At 37.0% G+C, this 18,066-nt stretch overlaps 1 protein-coding gene across 3 annotated transcripts in view; it reads left to right on the forward strand.

Moving 5' to 3' along the window:
• acot7 (acyl-CoA thioesterase 7) overlaps window positions 1-18,066 on the forward strand; it is a 47,178-nt gene that overhangs the window by 25,528 nt on the left and 3,584 nt on the right. For all 3 annotated transcript variants that reach the window (XM_004070356.4, XM_011476895.3, XM_011476894.3), the window contains 2 exons: window positions 974-1,090; window positions 11,924-12,108. In XM_004070356.4, coding sequence (XP_004070404.1) covers window positions 974-1,090; window positions 11,924-12,108 — 302 coding nt within the window. The remainder of the gene's footprint in view (window positions 1-973; window positions 1,091-11,923; window positions 12,109-18,066) is intronic.

Below are 18,066 nucleotides of genomic sequence, written 5' to 3' on the forward strand. Positions count from 1 at the left end.
TCCATCCATCCATCCATCCATCCATCCATCCATCACCCTACCATTGACTATATAAGAGAATAGGACTGAGTGACCCCTCACCCTTGCATTCCAAACAGGAAGTACCCGCTGGTTCCAAGAAGCCATTATTCTATAGACTTCTTTTGAGGAACAAGCAGCTATTACTCTATAATTGTCATTATATTTGTCAGAATAACCATTGTTGCTATGCAACATCTTTTAACATGTTATTGCAAATCCTATTTTTTTCATGATATTTTTTCTTTATTGCAAGTTATTCAAGTTATAAACTTGCCAATCAGATGCCTCAATGAAAGCATGTAGTGCCTGCTGGTCCCCACCTTGAACATTTGAAAAGTTTGATTGACAGATTCTCCCAAACCCACTTTACGTGGAAGTAATGTTGACTTCCAACAAGGTCACTCCTGATTGGCAACAGTAATTATCATAGAAACATTGACTCAGACCGAGTCTAACCAATCACTGACGTCTGCCTCCAAGTGTCGGCGTCCGCGCAGTGAAAAAATGGTGACTGAATTGACTACATTTGGTGGGAGCTGAAAATAAGTCGTTTTCAATGGGTCAGACGTGCTTCGTCCATTTCTCTTATACAGTCAATGTATCCTACCTAAACCTAAACCTGAACCTTTTGTTGATCATAAGTTGAAGTACTGAATTGTACTTGTTACCTGCTTCCTTACATTGCATCTGTGGTTCCAGTCAAGAATGTTGATAAATAAACTTAATCAAAAATCCCTTTAACATATTCAAAGAGTCCAGTTGTTGTTGTTCACCTTTCAAACAGGTGGTTTCCCAGAGATTTTTACGCCAGATGCCCTTTCTTACACAACCCTGTATTTCATCCGAGCTGGGGACCGGCACAGGGGGACCCAGATTTTGGTCTCCTTGAGGCTACATATTCAAAAACTTAAGTAATCTCTGGATTCCTCAACTGTGCATGTGTTTCATCTAGGTGTGACCATGAAGCTGATGGATGAGGTCGCTGGGATTGTGGCCGCACGGCACTGCAACACTAACATTGTCACTGCTTCGGTGGATGCCATTAACTTCCATCGCAAGATCAAAAAAGGTAGGATAATGTTGAAAAACTCTCTGTCATCTGCCAGTCATAAGGTCTGTTGTTCTATTATTGGCTGATACACACATTGTATTCTGGCCAAGATACAAATTCAACCCTCGCAACTACTGCCCTTTGTATTGCATTAGGTTTGTAGCAAAGGCAATGCAATGCAAAAAATGCAAAGACCAAGACGTTATGCCGGGTTGAAGAAGATGCTGTTTTCCAGGCAAAATTACTCAGTCCTTACATGTGAACTTTTAATGTTTTCTGTTCACAATTTATCATGTAAGTGTATGTTAAATACATGTGCCCATAGTTCAGAAGGATGGGATATATTCCTATAAGGTTACAGACAGCAACTGTTTGTCAACATGACACTTTTTTTTACCATCTCTAGACCATCATTTAAAATCTTCAACACTCTTCACATCCAAACAGTAGTTTTTAATTCTGCTAGCTCACCAACAGCTTCAGTTCCAAGATCAACCTATTTTCTTTTATCTTTTGTATAAAACCTCACTTAGGACATCAAATAGAACATTTTTAGGCCTATTATTTTTAAATTGATTGAACTAACAACAATATCTAGTTACCCTTTGACAACCTAATAGATAATGTCTACTGTCCTACAACAAAAGAAAAAAAGCTCTTTCATTCTGAAAGCTGAATGCATGTTTAACAATCTTATTAAAAGCACTGTTTGGACAGGACAGATCTATATTGCTGTTGGAGCAATTACAGTTGAAGCATTAGCTGTCTCCATAGTTTCAGCAAAAGCACACATGTGGCTCTGTTCAATTAGCCTACACATCTGGCAGGGTTGCATTTGAATAACTTGGAGAACAAAACATTCATTTTTATGTTATTGATGTTATGCATTCAGAGGGTTGCTAACCCACTTTATTATAATGACAAAGCAGCAACTAACCTCTGTAAACAAATCTGGAGGAGGGGTGTTTTACTGACATCAGTGACAAATCTTTTGTCTGCTGTCTGTCACTTTCCTGTGGTGGGAATGGGATGAACACAATTTCAGTCATGCACCAGTGGGGGTTGAAAAGAGACCATATGTGTATTAACATGCCCAGTGCTTATGACGAATGTCATGCATTACAGTCTAACTGCATGGTTGAACTCTCTCTGATGACCTGTTTGGCATGTTAAACCCTTCATATTCCTAGTCTCTGGTTAAGTTGGGACTGTGCAAAAAGACCCAAAGATATACAGTTTAAAAGTCTTGCAAAATGGATTCAAGTGCTAATATTAACACTTTGGCCTAATAAGAATTGCTTCCTCCCTCTACAGCTTCTCCCTATCTCTACATTTATCCCTTCAAGCAGAGTGATATGGAAAAATTGTGTCTTCAAATTCACACATTAATACTGCTTGATGACGTCATCAATAGCTGGCACTCATCTATGTTAGCGTATAGCTGCCGGAAATCAGAAAATACATAACAACATTGGTTTTCAAACTTTAAAAGGTCACGCATGAACAAAAACTTAATACTTATCTTTAAGGGTAAACTTCTGTGCTTCAGAGCACACCTATTGTATGTGAAGAAATGCATTTCTCCTAGCCAGTCCTAAGTTGCTACAGCTCCTCCTTAGAAAAACACTTTTGGACACCACTACAGCTTCAAATACCCATACAGTTGGAGCAATAGGGAGGAGCCAGAGGAGTAGGAAAGCAATTAGGATTCAGCCGATGAAAACAGTGGATGAGAGAAAACAAACAAACAAACAAACAAACAAACAAACAAAAAAGACTATTTTCAAAGTGAAACTCTGGGCAACAAAATTTTCGAGTCAATTATTTAAAAATATAGTGAATACCTAGTTTTTAGAAGAAACTCATTTTATTCTTTTAGCTGTTTCTCTATAATGTGATTCAAAATGTCAGTGTGAACATTTACATGCAGTCATTACTTCAGGATATGACGTGAACAGCCAAGCAGCTACAATTATGAAGTGGTAATAAATGTCAGAGTTCAGAACGGCTGTGCCAGGTTAGCTCTAACAGCCTACCATTTACAGCAATTTTCTTATTTTAATACAAGCAGTTTCATTCAGTCAGGTTGAAAGTATTTTTCTTCGTTTTTGCACATGAAATCCCAATAAAAAAGTAAGCAGGATTTTAGGTGGGATATTCACCTCTGGCCACCTTTTTATCTGTTGGAAACATGGTCACATATGGGTTTATCAGATAGTCTCCGGTATGACAAAATGACTGTGAAAGTTCTTTACAGTTACAGAATCAAATAAATGAGCAGAGCATATCTTTTTTGGATGTGTCCACATCTATTGTCCGTTCTGAGTTGTGCCAGTTGCTGCCCCAATCTGTCCCCCAAGTTTATGTTGTGTTGACATGATCTTAGGTGTCTTGTCACTAGTAGACTTCTTATTTTGCTTTAGGTAGTCTGCAAAAGACTGAGGTGTTGAATTTGTGAAAGTAATTGAGAAGTATCATCACAAAAATGGCTTCCATGGTTCATTTGGCTGGCTACGCGATTTATTTTGCCATTTCAGGGTTTGTTTTCTTTTTTTTCCAGTCTCTAAAGCAACTGCGCAAGGAAATGTGTTCAGACGAGGGTTTAATTCATTCATTTCAAATAATCAGTTTTGGTTAATGTAGTCTTTTACATTATGATTGTAATAATAGCCCTAAACAGTTGTGCTTTGAAAATGCAGATATGCTTCTAAATTGTGGAAATGTAGTTTCATTTGGTTTTGTTGGTGCTGGAGGCTAAAGAAAGGCTAGAAATCAATGAAGACTGTGATATATACCCTTTCTGCTGAGCAGTAAAAGCCACCTAGATGCAATAAAGCTAGATAGAGTGGGGAACAGCTGCAGAGAGTTTTACATAAATTAAAAGCAAGCGGCATACTGTGATAATGTGCTCCATTAGTGTGGGTTGCAGTATCAGAAAGAAGCCTTGCTGAGATTTGCTCTGTTTCTTGCAAGATATTTACTTAGCCTGTAAATGTCTATCTCTTTTATCTTCAGCTATTTTGTTAAAAATAAAAGTTTGATTAATTTTCTGAAACATATCAATTTCATACTTCTTAACGCCAGAGATTCTTCTTTTTAGATGGAAATACATTTGAAAGGTAAGAAGCTAAGTTGCTTATAATAGAATACTCTGAAGCTACATACAAACCAGGCATGGGATGGGCATTCAAGAATGCACTGTACTGAAATTCTTATACGTGCTTTAAGCATGTAGTGTTCACACTGGATTGCAATATTCGCAAGATTGATGCATCGCTTTAACATTTCACACCAAGCCTCTTCCAATGATAGGTGGTGGACATGCACTAGTAAACGGTAGCAAAATAGAAACAGGAAGATGCTGCTCCCTGCTTGTCCATTGAGAACACCATGTGCAAAATGCGCATTTATGGACTTGGTTTTAGCATATAGTGTTCACAATCTACTGTATCTACCCTATACTAGCACATGTACCTACAGTTGGAAGAGACTTGGTGCCAAATGTCAAACTGGTGCAAATTTTGCTCCAGACTTTTTCTTTCACAGCTCTACTCTGATATATGAAAGTCTTGGTGTCAAAAATTCTTGCCAAACACAAAGAGCATTTACAGTCAAGACCATAAATATTTGGACAGAGACACATCCTTTCTAATTTTGTTTCTGTACATTACCACAGTGAATTTTAAATAAAACAACTCAGATGCCATTGAAGTGCAGATTTTCAGCTTTTATTCCATGGGTTGAACAAAAAGATTGCATAAAAATGTGAAGAACTAAAGCATTTCACTCGTTGAAGACTAGACTTCAGACAGAAAGACCCACAAACAGCAACTGAAAGCCACTGCAGTAAAGGCCTGGCAGAGCATTCAGAAGGAGAAAACCCAGCATCTGGTGATGTCCATGAGTTCAAGACTTCAGGCTGTCATTGCCAACAAAGGGTTTTCAACCAAATATTAGTAATGATCATTTTGTTTTCAGTTATTTCATCTGTCTAATTACTTACGAGCCCATGAAATGAAGGGATTTTGTTAAAAAAATGCTTTAGTTTTTCACATTTTTATGCAATCTTTTTGTTCAACCCATGGAATAAAAGCTGGAAGTCTGCACTTCAATGGCATCCGAGTTGTTTTATTTCAAATTCACTGTGGTAATATACAGAAACAAAATTAGAAAGAATGTGTCTCTGTCCAAATATTTATGGTCCTGACTGTATTAATTTATCCTCCATAATCAATTTTCAAATGGTTGGCACTTTCGTGAATTCAAAAGAACGCCATCCATACGTCACTATCAAATTGCAGTCCTGGATTGGTCAAAGTTCGTCCCGGTTTAACTTTCAAAGCGTGTTCAATGGCTGTGCATTTTGTATGTAGAGCCCAAAAATGGTCTTTGAAACCTTTGTAGCGACATGTGAACATGAGAGTTTACATAGACTGTAAACACACCTGTTTACATAGACTTTTAATTGGAAGTAGCTGCTTGAACACGTTTCCGATGCTAGTGTGAATGTAGCATAAGAGCTTTAGATATTGCAGTGCAACAAAACAAAAAACTTTGTAATAGATTTGTTGTTTAACGTGCTACATTTAGATTCTTGTATAGCTCAAAGTCTAGAACCTGGGTAATGTTCTATGAGTCCTGCTCATCTAGTCTCTAAGAAAACCAATCAGATATAAACTTTTTCTTTTAGTTTTAAACATTTTCTGTTTCTAGTTTTTGTTCGGGTACCAAATATTGTTTACAAAATAAATCTGATCTGTGTATTTGTGTGCAGCTGCTTATCTGTTTAGGTGACTATAAAACATTATGTACAGAGCAAAAAAACAAACAAACACAATGTTCTAGTGCAACGGAGCCTGACGCATACGGCATATAAGTAATTGTGGCCAATTGTCCGGCTTAAAGTTTAGGAGCACAGAGATGATTCTTTTCAGAAACCTATAAAGTGTGTCTTAAAACTTGAGTCATTGTGATGACAATCGACAGTGGAAATATTAAAAAGGAAGGGGAAGACGTACAGAAAAGTTGAAGTTATAGGCCTATATGACATTTTTAAAGCTATGAAAGATTAACAGAAAAATGAACATTCAGCCAATGCAAGTGGGAAACAGAGCCGTAACATTAAACAGACTTAGGTCTGTTCATGGACTTTTGGTGGTCCTGCTGCATCGAGCCTGTGCAGGCCACTTTCCTCAGAGCACTGACTGTCAGTCATTCTGGGCCTGAGTGGCTAAAATCATTTTTAGAGGTGAGCAGGTTTACTGCATTAATAAAACTGAAGAATAAAACTGAAACACCTTAAATTCTTGGACGAACGTTCCCACATCCCAGAACTTGAAGCCACAGTTTTATTAATCAGATCCATCCATTTCAATTGCCGCGGCAGGGGCTAAGGTGGTTGAGCAGGTTGGCCATTAATGGAAGGATCTGCGGACCGATCCGCACTCCCCCCAGCCAACTGCCGTTCCTTCCTTGGGCAAGACACTTCCCCCTCCCTGCCTCCAGTGTGGCTCCACTGGTGTGTGAATGCGTATGAATTCCCGGTGGTTGTCAGAGGGTTTGTGGGCAAGTACTGGCGCTTCAGGGCAGTTGTGGCTAAATCAGTAGCTCGCCAAGTAGGAATGAGGAGTGAATGAATAATGGATACACATTGTAAGCGCTTTGAGCTTCTGGAAAAATCCAATCCTTTGAATTATTAATTCAATGCAATTTTTAAATATAAAGTGAAAATTCATAACCAATGCTACAAGTATTACAAAACATCAAACCAAACTAAATGGAGTCCAAAAACAAGCTTACGTCCTTCAGCCATGTGGATCTACCATCCTCCCTTGACCCACATCTTTTTATCACGCCACTTCAGTCAAGGATCTTAAACTTTGTTCTGATCCATCATCTTCAGTATGTTGGTGTCTTCTTCGTCCTGCCCTGTTACAGTATGTGAAAAAAAAAAAGTATCCATCTGACCATAGCGACTATAGACCTGTATGCTGTCCAAACATTACATATCATGAAGGTCTTGGAGAAACTCACATCAATTCAGCTGTGCAAGCAAACCAGCTTCTTGTATGAACCACTGCAGTTTGCTTTTCGCTGTGCTTTGGAAGTAAAGGCAGTTTGATCGGTTCTGGGTTCTGCTCTTAATCCTCTACAGCTGATTGGAGAAAGAAGATTACTTCCTATAAGATAAAAATCGTCGATAAAAATCCTCTTCAAAATATGGTATCTGAAGTCAGAGGCTGCTTTACGTCTACTGCTACTTTGAATAAAGAAACACTCAAAAAGGCAATTTTAAACTTAATTTTCCTAATATATGTCCTCCATCAAGAGGAAAGTGCCACAAGTACATGTTAAAACACCAAAAACATGATTTATGGAGTGGGTCTTAAAAAGCTTTTTGAGGTAATCCTCTGTATTGACTGAGCAAGTAAGGGCGACTTCTAAAAAGTACATAAACATTTTTAAAATGCTATATTAAATTGCCTTTTGAATTTTTAAAGCAGATTATGTACAGCTAACTATTTTCAAATCTACAAAGAAAGCAAACTACTAAACAAAGTTATCCACTTACTCCTGATTTTGCTTCACAGCTTGGACAAAAGCTTACCATTTTAGTACTCATACTGAAGGACAAATCTTGACATGTTTACTCTTTGATTCCCAGTACACATAGCAATTAAAAATGAATAAAACACAATCTTACTAGTTAAATCCAAGGACTCTATCTAGTTATTCAAAGTCAATAAAGCATCATAAGAATTCATTAAGTCTGAAGTTCCTGAGCAAGGATGTCTGTTTAATAAAAGCAGGAGATTTTAATCAATGAAATTGCTCTTATGTTGCGTGCTTCAGTTTGAGCACTAAAATTGTGCTTTTTTTCTTAGACTGTTAGAGAATTTAAGGTAAAAAAAACAGGTATACATGTGTTGTTCAAGCTATTATATTTCCATGAAAAATAAGTGCCCTCATGTTAAAAAATGTAGGGTGCAATCCACTTTCCAACTACTTTATGCAGTTTTGACTTGCATTGTTAAGCACTTTGTGATTTGTTCTGTAAAGTCTGATACAAAAAAATAAACCTCAGTTTCCAGCTGATCAGTTAATGCCTCAGTGGTAGAGTGTGAGGTTGAAAACTCTAGCAAAAGTTTATTATGGCCCCCAGCAGTCACAGACTGCAAGGACTATGTTGTAATTTTTAATTGTGATCTAGGAAATTAAATTTTTTTCTGGTCTACTTTTTTTCATTATGTAATTACAAAGCTTTGGAAATTATCAGGGTTTTTCTCTGTTATTGGTCTAAAACTTTACTACACAGAGCCAAAGAAAATGCCTGGCTTTGAGATGACTAATTCCTCAGATCACACATTTTCCTGCTTTCTCCAAATTTTGGACAAATTACAGCAACTCCAATAGCTTATAGAGAAATTGTTGATCATTTTTTTTACATTGTAATATAAAGCAAAGTCCAGTTATTAAATGCAAGCCATTGATACAGCTTGTGGGAGTTAAAGCCATGCTCCTCTCTGTGATCCATCACATTAAAGCAGCCAGAAACTCAATTAATGAGAAGAATGGGATGAAACTTGAAAAGTTGGAAGTCAGGTAAAAGAACCGTTCAGCTGAAAAAAAAAGAAGAACAAAGTGTGACATAAAAAAAAAATCCTAAAAAATGTATGGCTTATAGATATTGCAACATTTTCAGTGATCAAAGTTTGTTCAATGACTGATTTGGTTTTGTCCAGTTTCTTTGTTTTATACAAAGGGAGGCCGGGCCACAAGAAGGCAACTTCTGTTTCGTATAGATTTGCTTCATCCAGCAGAAATAGGATTCTGCCTGTTTTTTGCATGTTGGCTGACCTTCAAGGTTGTTCAAGTGCAAGATCTACTCTCTGCATGAATCAATTATTAATCATAGAGGTGTTTAAAAATCCCCTATCATCATAGCTCATTGTCATGTCACATCAATGAGCAAAGCACACTTCACTAAGTCTAATGCATCCCAGCTGAAGACAGTTTGTCTGAATAAGAGCGAACTCCCAGCTGATGTTGACATGATAAAACACTCAAAGGGCCATAAGATGTGAGAGAAGATGAATGTCTTCAGAGGACACACTTCTCTTCTCGTCAGATTTCATTTTGATAAATGACTATTGCACTACATCACAGTTTTACAGCTCTTTATCTGAAATTTCTGAGTTGCTTTTAGCGTCTTGATGTCACTACTGAAAACTCGCCCTGACAACTGTGAAATAATGTTATGACACATTTAATAGACATGCATGAGTGCATCGATAGTCATAATTTCATTTTCTCTATATGGACAACTATGTGTTCTTAGCATGTTCTGGCATAGTATGCAAAATGTGCTGCCCCAGGATCAATTCTTGCTTTATAAAGCAAAGAAGTTGACACTTCTTTTTTACTCACTCTGGGCACTCCAGGGTTAGGGTTAGGGTTAGGGTTTGGGCATTCCCAGTGTTCTTTTAATTATGATTATGTCCTTTTTTTCCTGGAATAATAATAATAATAACAAAGCTGTTGTTTTTTTTGGACATAGTTGCTGCAGAGCAGAAGGAAATTTTGTTGTGATTGTGGGTGAGACTGTTGGTGCAGAGGAAGCAAGGTCCTACTTTCCATCACCAACTTGTCTACATTCTGTACTACCTGCTTAAAGTCCTTCACAATCCCAACCTAATATTACTTGGGCAATTTTGGAGCTGTCCGGCTTTGCAGTTTTAAGCCAGGTACCAGGAAAAACACAAGTACGTGGATCTATTGGTTTTAAAGTGGATGCATCAGAAAATTGCGGAGAAGGGAGCTAATAGCTTGCCATGGTAGCGGCAATGTCACACCTACAAGCTTTTTACATTGGCATTTTTTCATCTGCTCCTGAATCACAATGACTTTAATAAATACATACTCAGATATGCAATTTTATGCTTATTTTTCTCCACAATTGAGTGGTTATTTTTTGGAAATCCCTATAACTTTAAGTTTTTCTTTACTATTCTGACTCGTTGAATGTGGTTAGATTGAGGTTTCATGAAAAAAACAAAAAACAACATTTTATTAAGAATAGGATGCTGAAAACGTGTGACTGTCCTGGAGCAGATTCAACAAATACAGGGCCCAAGACAAAACAGACATGGGCCCCCTCATTTTGTCTTTGAAACACTACACTTTTATGTTTTTTTAACTCCCCCTTGCTCATTAATGAAACACCCAAAGACAAAAATCTCAACTGAAAGGAGAAAAAAAAAGTAAAAATTATTTTAGTCTTTAAGCTTTTATAAGTTACTAAAAAGAGTTTGTGTAACAAACATAGTTTTAATAAATACAGTTTTTAGTCAAAAATCTTTCCTATATGTATGGTTAATTGATCTTTTATGTAAAAAATTTTTCTATTCTTCCTCATCACAGTAATTTGAGTTTTTTTCCCTAACAAATATTTATTTATACACAAGTAATTCCTAGTTTATATATTTTTGGTGTGTGCTCTCTGTGCGTTAGACTCCTCTTAAACAGCTTTAGCACATTATTCTCTTCTATAGTGCCCTCTCTTTGTATCACCATGAGATGCTAGAAATAATTTTTTTCAACACACTAGCATTGTAACTTTACGTACATCTTGTTATTTATTATTTGTGTTGCGTTCACTCAACTTCTGCTGTTTTAATTTTCTTTTTTGTTTTTTTTGTTTTTATGAAATCTTGATAACATAATCAGAGATGGCCCTTGTCGACCTTTTTCTTCAGGGCACAGATTTATGCTGTGCCAAAACCTTATCAAAGACACAATCAGCCTAACAATGAGGTGGCAGGTGTGTTTCTGCAGGCCTGTGTTTGATGACTATGAACACGCTCAACCTTCCTATAATGTAAATTTGTCAGCTGTTCTCTTCCTTTATAAGCCTTTTTTATATGAGAACAAAGTATTGTACATAAAAAAACAACATTTCAGATCATGCAGCCGGCAATCTCCTAATTCCAATGCTCAGTAAGGCATTACTTTACTGTTTTTCAGATAATCAGTATCAAGTATTTTTTCTTGATGACAAACCCCACAACTGCAATTCTTGTTTTTACACATGCTTGCCTTTCCTAAATTATTAAAAGGAGTATGGGCATCCCCTGGCCCATTAATCTGACCACAACCCTTTACCAACCCTTATCAACTTTAATCTAACTTTAAGTCCTAACTCCTCATTTAGATTTTAACCGTGTTATGAAAATCTCTTCAGCAGAGATAATGTTCTCTCTCCTCTTCGCTATATGGTAACGGCAGTAATTATACAGTACTGCAACGTTAAATGGAATAAAGGAGCACATCAGCCATACCCATTTGATAGTTTTTTCTATTAATCTATGGTAACAAAAAAAGACAATATATTTGTGATGTTTCTAACACGTTTAATGGATAAGATGCGTTACAGCTTCAAATTAACAAAAAGGGCAAAATACTTCATAGCCATGCGGCTCTGTCTGAATACTGCAAAAAAAGAAACATTATAAAAATAAATCTAAGAACAATTTTTTTTGTGTGTTTACCCTTAAGTTTGACTTTTCCTTCTGCATATTTATAAAACACCTTTCTAATGTTCTTTGTTCATATAGAAAAGCCTCTTTTTCGCTGTGATTGTGCTGAATGAATTTTTTCTTTCATAAAAAGCTAGATGACAGATGACCAATAACCAGATGTTAAAAACCTAAAATTTTAAAGTATGTAATTGGATTGTTGAAATAAAATTGTACTAATAATGCAAATGATTTTGTCTTACCTATGCACATTTCTAGATTTAAAAACAGGGAGAAAAAAAAGTTTTCTTCATGTTCTCTTTCTTTTTTCTCTAAGGTTGTGTGGTGACTGTGACAGGACGGCTCACCTTTGTCAGTAACAGGTCCATGGAACTTGAAGTGTTGGTGGATGCAGCTTCTCTAGTGGAGAAGGAGATGAAGAAGTACCGTGCTGTCTCGGCGTTCTTCACCTTTATCTCTTTGGATAAGGACAATAAGCCATTGCCTGTTCCTCCTTTAAAGGTTAGTATCATCAATACTTCTTCTGAAGTCTGTTCTTTAAATAAATATGGAGTTTTTAAAACCTTTCATTCATTCATCTTCTACCGTTTTGTCCCTTTCGGGGTCACGGGGCTGCCGGAGCCTATCCCGGCCACTTGTAGGCGAAGGCAGGGGACACCCTGGACAGGTCGCCAGTCTGTCGCAGGGCCACATATCACACATCCATTCACTCTCAGGGACAATTTAGAGCTGCCAATTGACCTATGAAGCACGTTTTTGAACGGTGGAAGGAAGCCGGAGACCCCGGAGAGAACCCACGCATGCACGGAAGAACTGTGGAAACTCCACACAGAAAGGTCCCCCATTGATGTTCTGGTTCAGGTCCCCCAGCTGGGACTAGAACCAGGGGCCTTCTTAAAATCTGTTTTACCCAGATTTATGGTTTGGTAATGCTTTGTTTCTCATTATTAATATATCACACTTAAAGTTCCTCTACAACTATATTTTTTTGGGGGAAAATTGTTCCCAGTGGCCTTTTAATTATGATAATGCTGTGTTTCGCCAAAATCAAAAAGCCTGTTTTGTTTTTTAAGATATATTTTCTGCAAAGCAGCAGGAGTTCATCAGAAATCTGCCTCTAGGTTGTGGGCGGGCCTATTGGTGCGAAAGTAACCCTACATTGATATCCCAGCATACCTTTGTTTACGCTCTCTCACGCTAGTTTACAGACCCTCACAACCCCAAGCTAACATTACAATTGCAAGAAAAACCAGTACAGTTTTAGTAGCTCAGATGAGGAAATTGATTCAGTTAAGGGATCTATTTGTCTTCAAGTGGAGGATATAAAAGTGGGGAGGAGCTTGGATACTTTGGCCCGCACCAAGTCACAAGTCTGAGCTTTTTGGGGTTTTTATCTGCTCCTGATCCATCATAATTTGAATAAAGAAATACACAGCAATGCTATTTTACTCTTAAATTATTTTCTATATTTCCTCCATCACAAAATAAATGCTGCAAGAACATGTTAAAAGCACCAAAAACACAATTTTCCCTGGAGTGGGTCTTTAAAGATTGGTTCCACAGACAGTAACATTCCTCTAGTCAATAAAATAGGTCACCATCTCTTCAGCTAATTCAATTCCTCTGTGAACCATTTTCACTTGATGCTTTATGTATTCCAAGAACAGCCCTGGATGCCTGTGTTTGTCTGACTCAGCTTTTAGTCTATTCTCAGTGTTCAGAGAGCATTGTTGACAGCTGACAGGATAGACGCCTGCTGTTTACTCTGTTTGTTATGCAAACCCGTTGCACACTGGCCATCTGTTTAAGTCAGCACATTATAGTTATTGGCTGGTGCAATTTGCATACCTTGATTATTCCTGTGGATAGCAGAAAAAAAAGTTCTGAAATGTCTCGTCAGCAGACGAAGAACAGTGTGGGGGTTTGGTGGAATATATGATCACAAGACCAGATTTAATTTTTTTAATAGTCAGTTGTTATTTTTAGAAATGCTGTACCTCCAAAAAATATGCTTTATCAGTGCAAAATATTTTTCAGTTTGGTTTACTCTCAAAAATGCAATGTGACAAATTAATCAAACCAAATGATTGTGCCCAATTGAGTCAAGCCTACAGATCTATCCTGGTCTCAAGGTGTTCCGAGTCAAAATACAAAGATTTTATTTTGACCCATAAAAACCCAGACCCTTTTTTCCTAAAGACCCAGTCTGATAAAAAGCATGTTGGTGTGTGTGTTTTTTTAAAACATAGTCTTGCTGCATTTTTCTCATGATGGAGAACATATAAAAAGAAAATTAGGATTAAAGTTGGATTTCAGAGTAGTCACTCATTCAAACCGTTGTGAATAAGGAGCAGATGCAAAAACGCCATCAGAAAAAGCTTGTAGGTGTGCCATAGAAGCTACTTTGACAAGACACATGTTAAAATCCATTTTGATCCATCTGCTTGTAGATGAATAGATCCATGTACGTCTTCATTTTCCTCTTCTGAACTGGCGACTGGCTCAAAACTGTACGGCTGGATAGCTACAATACTGCTCACTATTTTTGTTACACTGGTAATGTTAGGTTGGGGTTTTGATGGGCTGTAAACTAGTGGGAGAATGCGTAAACAGATAGAGGATGGGTAGTGAGTGATCTTTTTCCATGGCAACTGAAACAATGCCAAATTTCTAATGTGCCACTTTGGAGAAACTATGAAGGACACATCTTTTTAAAATGTTGTCTATAAACAGAAGAATCATAGAAAAAGGACTATGGGAACACTAAAAATAGCTCCAAAGCTGATCAGAGTGGGTCTTTGAAAACAAAACTATTTGGAATAGACCACAAACCAAGTGGACCACAGAACACATGACGTTCTTTTGTTTGTGATGTCACCATATGGAGTTAAATATGATGGCAGCCAGCTGCTGAATCACTTTAGACATAACCTGTTTTATAACACAGCCAGAAGTCATCATTATTAGTTGCCAAGACAGTCGACACCACCCACAGATCTAAACCCTTTTACAACCCATGCATTTAGTTTGCCCATTGTATCTCTGTCCCTCGGTAAAACATATCTCTGTTGCTTATAAAAAGCATTCTCTGCACTCAAAATATTTTCATAGAGCCGTATGTGTCTTTATCAGCTCCATAAGAGAAAATATACAAAAAGAGAACATTTTGGGCTGATACAAAAAAAGCTCTATGTTTTTGTGTCTGAGAAGCAGACCGTTTTTTTTATGCCCTGCATGTGTGAGTGGGCCGCACATGTCAGAGGACAAAATTGCATCTGTGAGAGAGAAAGATGAGGGTTGATCAAAACAGATTTAGAATTTATGTGTGCTGTGATTTTGAAAGTGACACAGTTTTAATAAAAACGATAGACAAAAGATTATAAAAACTTTGATAATGGGAATCACATTTCAGAAAGTCCTAATGCTGAAGAAAACATTTAGTATTTTTTTATTTAACTTATTTTTTTAAATGTGGATGTAATTTTCTTGAGAATTTCTGCTTTACGTTACAAATTTAAAAAAATGACATGAATGGTGGAAACTTGAATCATTCAGCTTTGTAAAAAGCAACATTTAGGCTTAAAACACAAACAAAACTAAAAGTATTTGTATTTCAGGCCTTAGACTTGGATAAATCAGACATGATTAAACACAAATTTTGCAGTTTACTAAAAACAGAAAAGAAGAGATCTTTATTAATCATTGTTACAGGTACAATGACATTTTAAAAAGTGCTTCCCTAGACAACACTCATATTTAATCCATGGTGACAGTCTACGACTAAAACTAAATAAATAAATTATACATAAAGGTACATAAAAACGTTGGCTTACACAATGGAAGAAATGTGTGAGGTTATAGAAACAGGATGTTAATCAGTTATTACTTCATAGGATGAAAGTTTTATCTGGGTCTCTATTTTATAAATCATGTGGCTTTTTATTAATCAACAAATGCACTTCAATTGCTGTTTCTTGTAAGTATAGCTTTGGTCAGATGTATTAAACTCTTTAGTGCAAACGTCTCATCATGGATAGTTGCTTTTACCAATGATTTCTTCTACCCATCAAATATGGTTCTTTTCAGCATGTGCCTCACGAATCAACATAAAGCAATTTACTGAGGAAACCATGTGTGCTTGGTATCTGCAGGATGACAGTTCACCCCATGTTTCTGTGCTCCTCTCAAAAAGCACATAGGTTTTACTTGATGAATATTTTTTTGAAGACAATAATGAGAATGTTATTATGCTCCTTTAAATCATTCTCCACTTTTTATGGATGCAATCATCACATATCTTGTTTCTTGCACAGTACACCATCCTAGAAGCTAAAAGCAACTGCTAGACCTTAACTAATAAAATTTTCATGGCACCGCTGCAGATTTTGCCCCAGTTGTTGTCTATAAATAGACGGATCGAAAGGTCTGCCTGTGCTATTTTAGTCTGCAGGTGCTTTTCCCCACATTCCCTTTTCCTTGGTTTCTCTTCAATGAACTCACTGCATTTACTATCTTTAGATCTTCTTTTTTTTTAGCACAGCAGGGGCCTGGGGACTGTATGAATGTAGTATGTGTGTGTGTGGTGGGGGGTAATAGATGGACTGAAGCTAAATTAAGCCTACTGTCAGTAAGGCTGAAATAGGGCATGAGGACAGAATGAGCAGAAAAGATGACAGGGAATGCCCTGCAGGGGGTCCCCTTAAAACCACTGAAATCATAAATAGTTTTCTGATATGGAAATAATCAGGACTATTATAGGCATCATTAATCAATGTTCTTTTTTCAAATTGTAACATATTTCAAAAATAAATTAGAGTATTTGTTTCCAATATAGTCTGGAAAGATGCCGCAGTGTTACACTTAACTGAGCTAAGCATCGAGTGGGGATCTAAATGAAAGTGTAATTGTTATTTAAAACTCTATTCATGTTTTAACAAAATGAAATACTCATTTATATGAGCATATTATGGTATCCAGACAGAAGGTTTGTCTTTTTTACTCTGACATTCTATTCATTAGTTTTTTACTTTGTTGGTGGTTTCTACTCTATCTCCCTCTTCCCGCTTCCCTTTCATCTCTTCATTTTTCTTCCCCTCTGGCTCTGTTTACATTTTCCTCCTCTGGCCTGTGTCCTCACCATTACTTTCATCCTTCTTTTACGTTCTTTTCTTCAGACCTCCTCCATCTTTCATCTTCTATGTCCTTCCCCCTCTTTGGCAGGAGCTCAGCACCCTTCCCCTAACATAAAACAAGGCCAGTTGTCATGGCAACCTCTTGTGGTCCTCTTGGAGTGGAATTGATTTATTTGTAGCTGCTTCCCATTTAAGACAATCAGAAATGGGTTAGCAGGTGCATTTATGTCAAAATAGGCTCAGGCAGTCAAAATCCCAATCCACAGAGACCAGTGTTCTTTTTTCTACTCGTATTTTTATCAAAGTATCTGTTTAAAAAAATAATATTTGTAGGTTTTTAACTATAATATTCCCATAAATAAAACTGAGTCCTTTATTAGTTTCGGTTTATTAGCCAAAACTTAAAATTTTCAGAGGAAATGGGATAGAAAACGTTTGCATTTGTTTTTATTATGAACCCCTTAAATTATGAGAATCTTTGGGTTTTTTTCCGCAAAATTTAAAATGTCTTGTTTTAAAAAAAAAAATGTGTCCAAGTCTAGCAAATTAAGAAAGTTGCTGAAATACAGATAATTCTTTGCTCCAGCCTCTGGCAAACTTAGAAAAAGGGATGTGCTACACCTCCCCTGTTACAAAGGATGTGACACGTCTGATCTTGAATTATTTCTAAGCAAATCAGAGTAGGACCTGGTTAGTGGATTGAAGACTGCTGGAAACTAATTGATGCTATGAGTTACTTCAACCACGTGGAACTGCTTTGGAGCTTTTCCATACAGAAGTCCAAAGTCTGGTGAGTGCAGTGGGTTGGGTCAAGAGTGCATCCATCAAACTTAAGCCAAATGTTTGAATCATGGAGGAGGGATTGAGATGACCCCAAAAGATGACAAACTTTGGAGAGTAGTCAAAGTCAAGCTCAGTAAAAAGTCGATGTTTATTCATTTTTGCCATACCCCATTAGCAAACACGCATCTGTGCTGTTACTGAATCTCAGGTGAGGCAAAGAACTCAAGATAATACCTGGAAATAAAGACAAAAAATATTTTTCCAAGCAGTAATTAGCGAGCAAAGCAGTTCAGTGATGTAATGTTACTGTGGTAGTTTAAAAATATGAAAAAGGGAAGAAAATGTATATTTTACATTTATATTTTTCTTTTATTGCAAAGAATCATTCAATAGAGGAGGTTGCTATCAAGACTCTTGTGAGCCCAGATGGCTTGTATTTGTCCAGAGCCAGTTGCTAACAGCTTTATGCTACTTTTGAGACAGTGACATTTGGCAGTGCAGTAGATGCCCCATGGCCACCCTCATAATGTGTCCTGCCAACACA

The sequence above is a fragment of the Oryzias latipes genome, chromosome 7, assembly GCF_002234675.1.
Source record: "Oryzias latipes chromosome 7, ASM223467v1".
NCBI lineage: Eukaryota > Metazoa > Chordata > Actinopteri > Beloniformes > Adrianichthyidae > Oryzias > Oryzias latipes.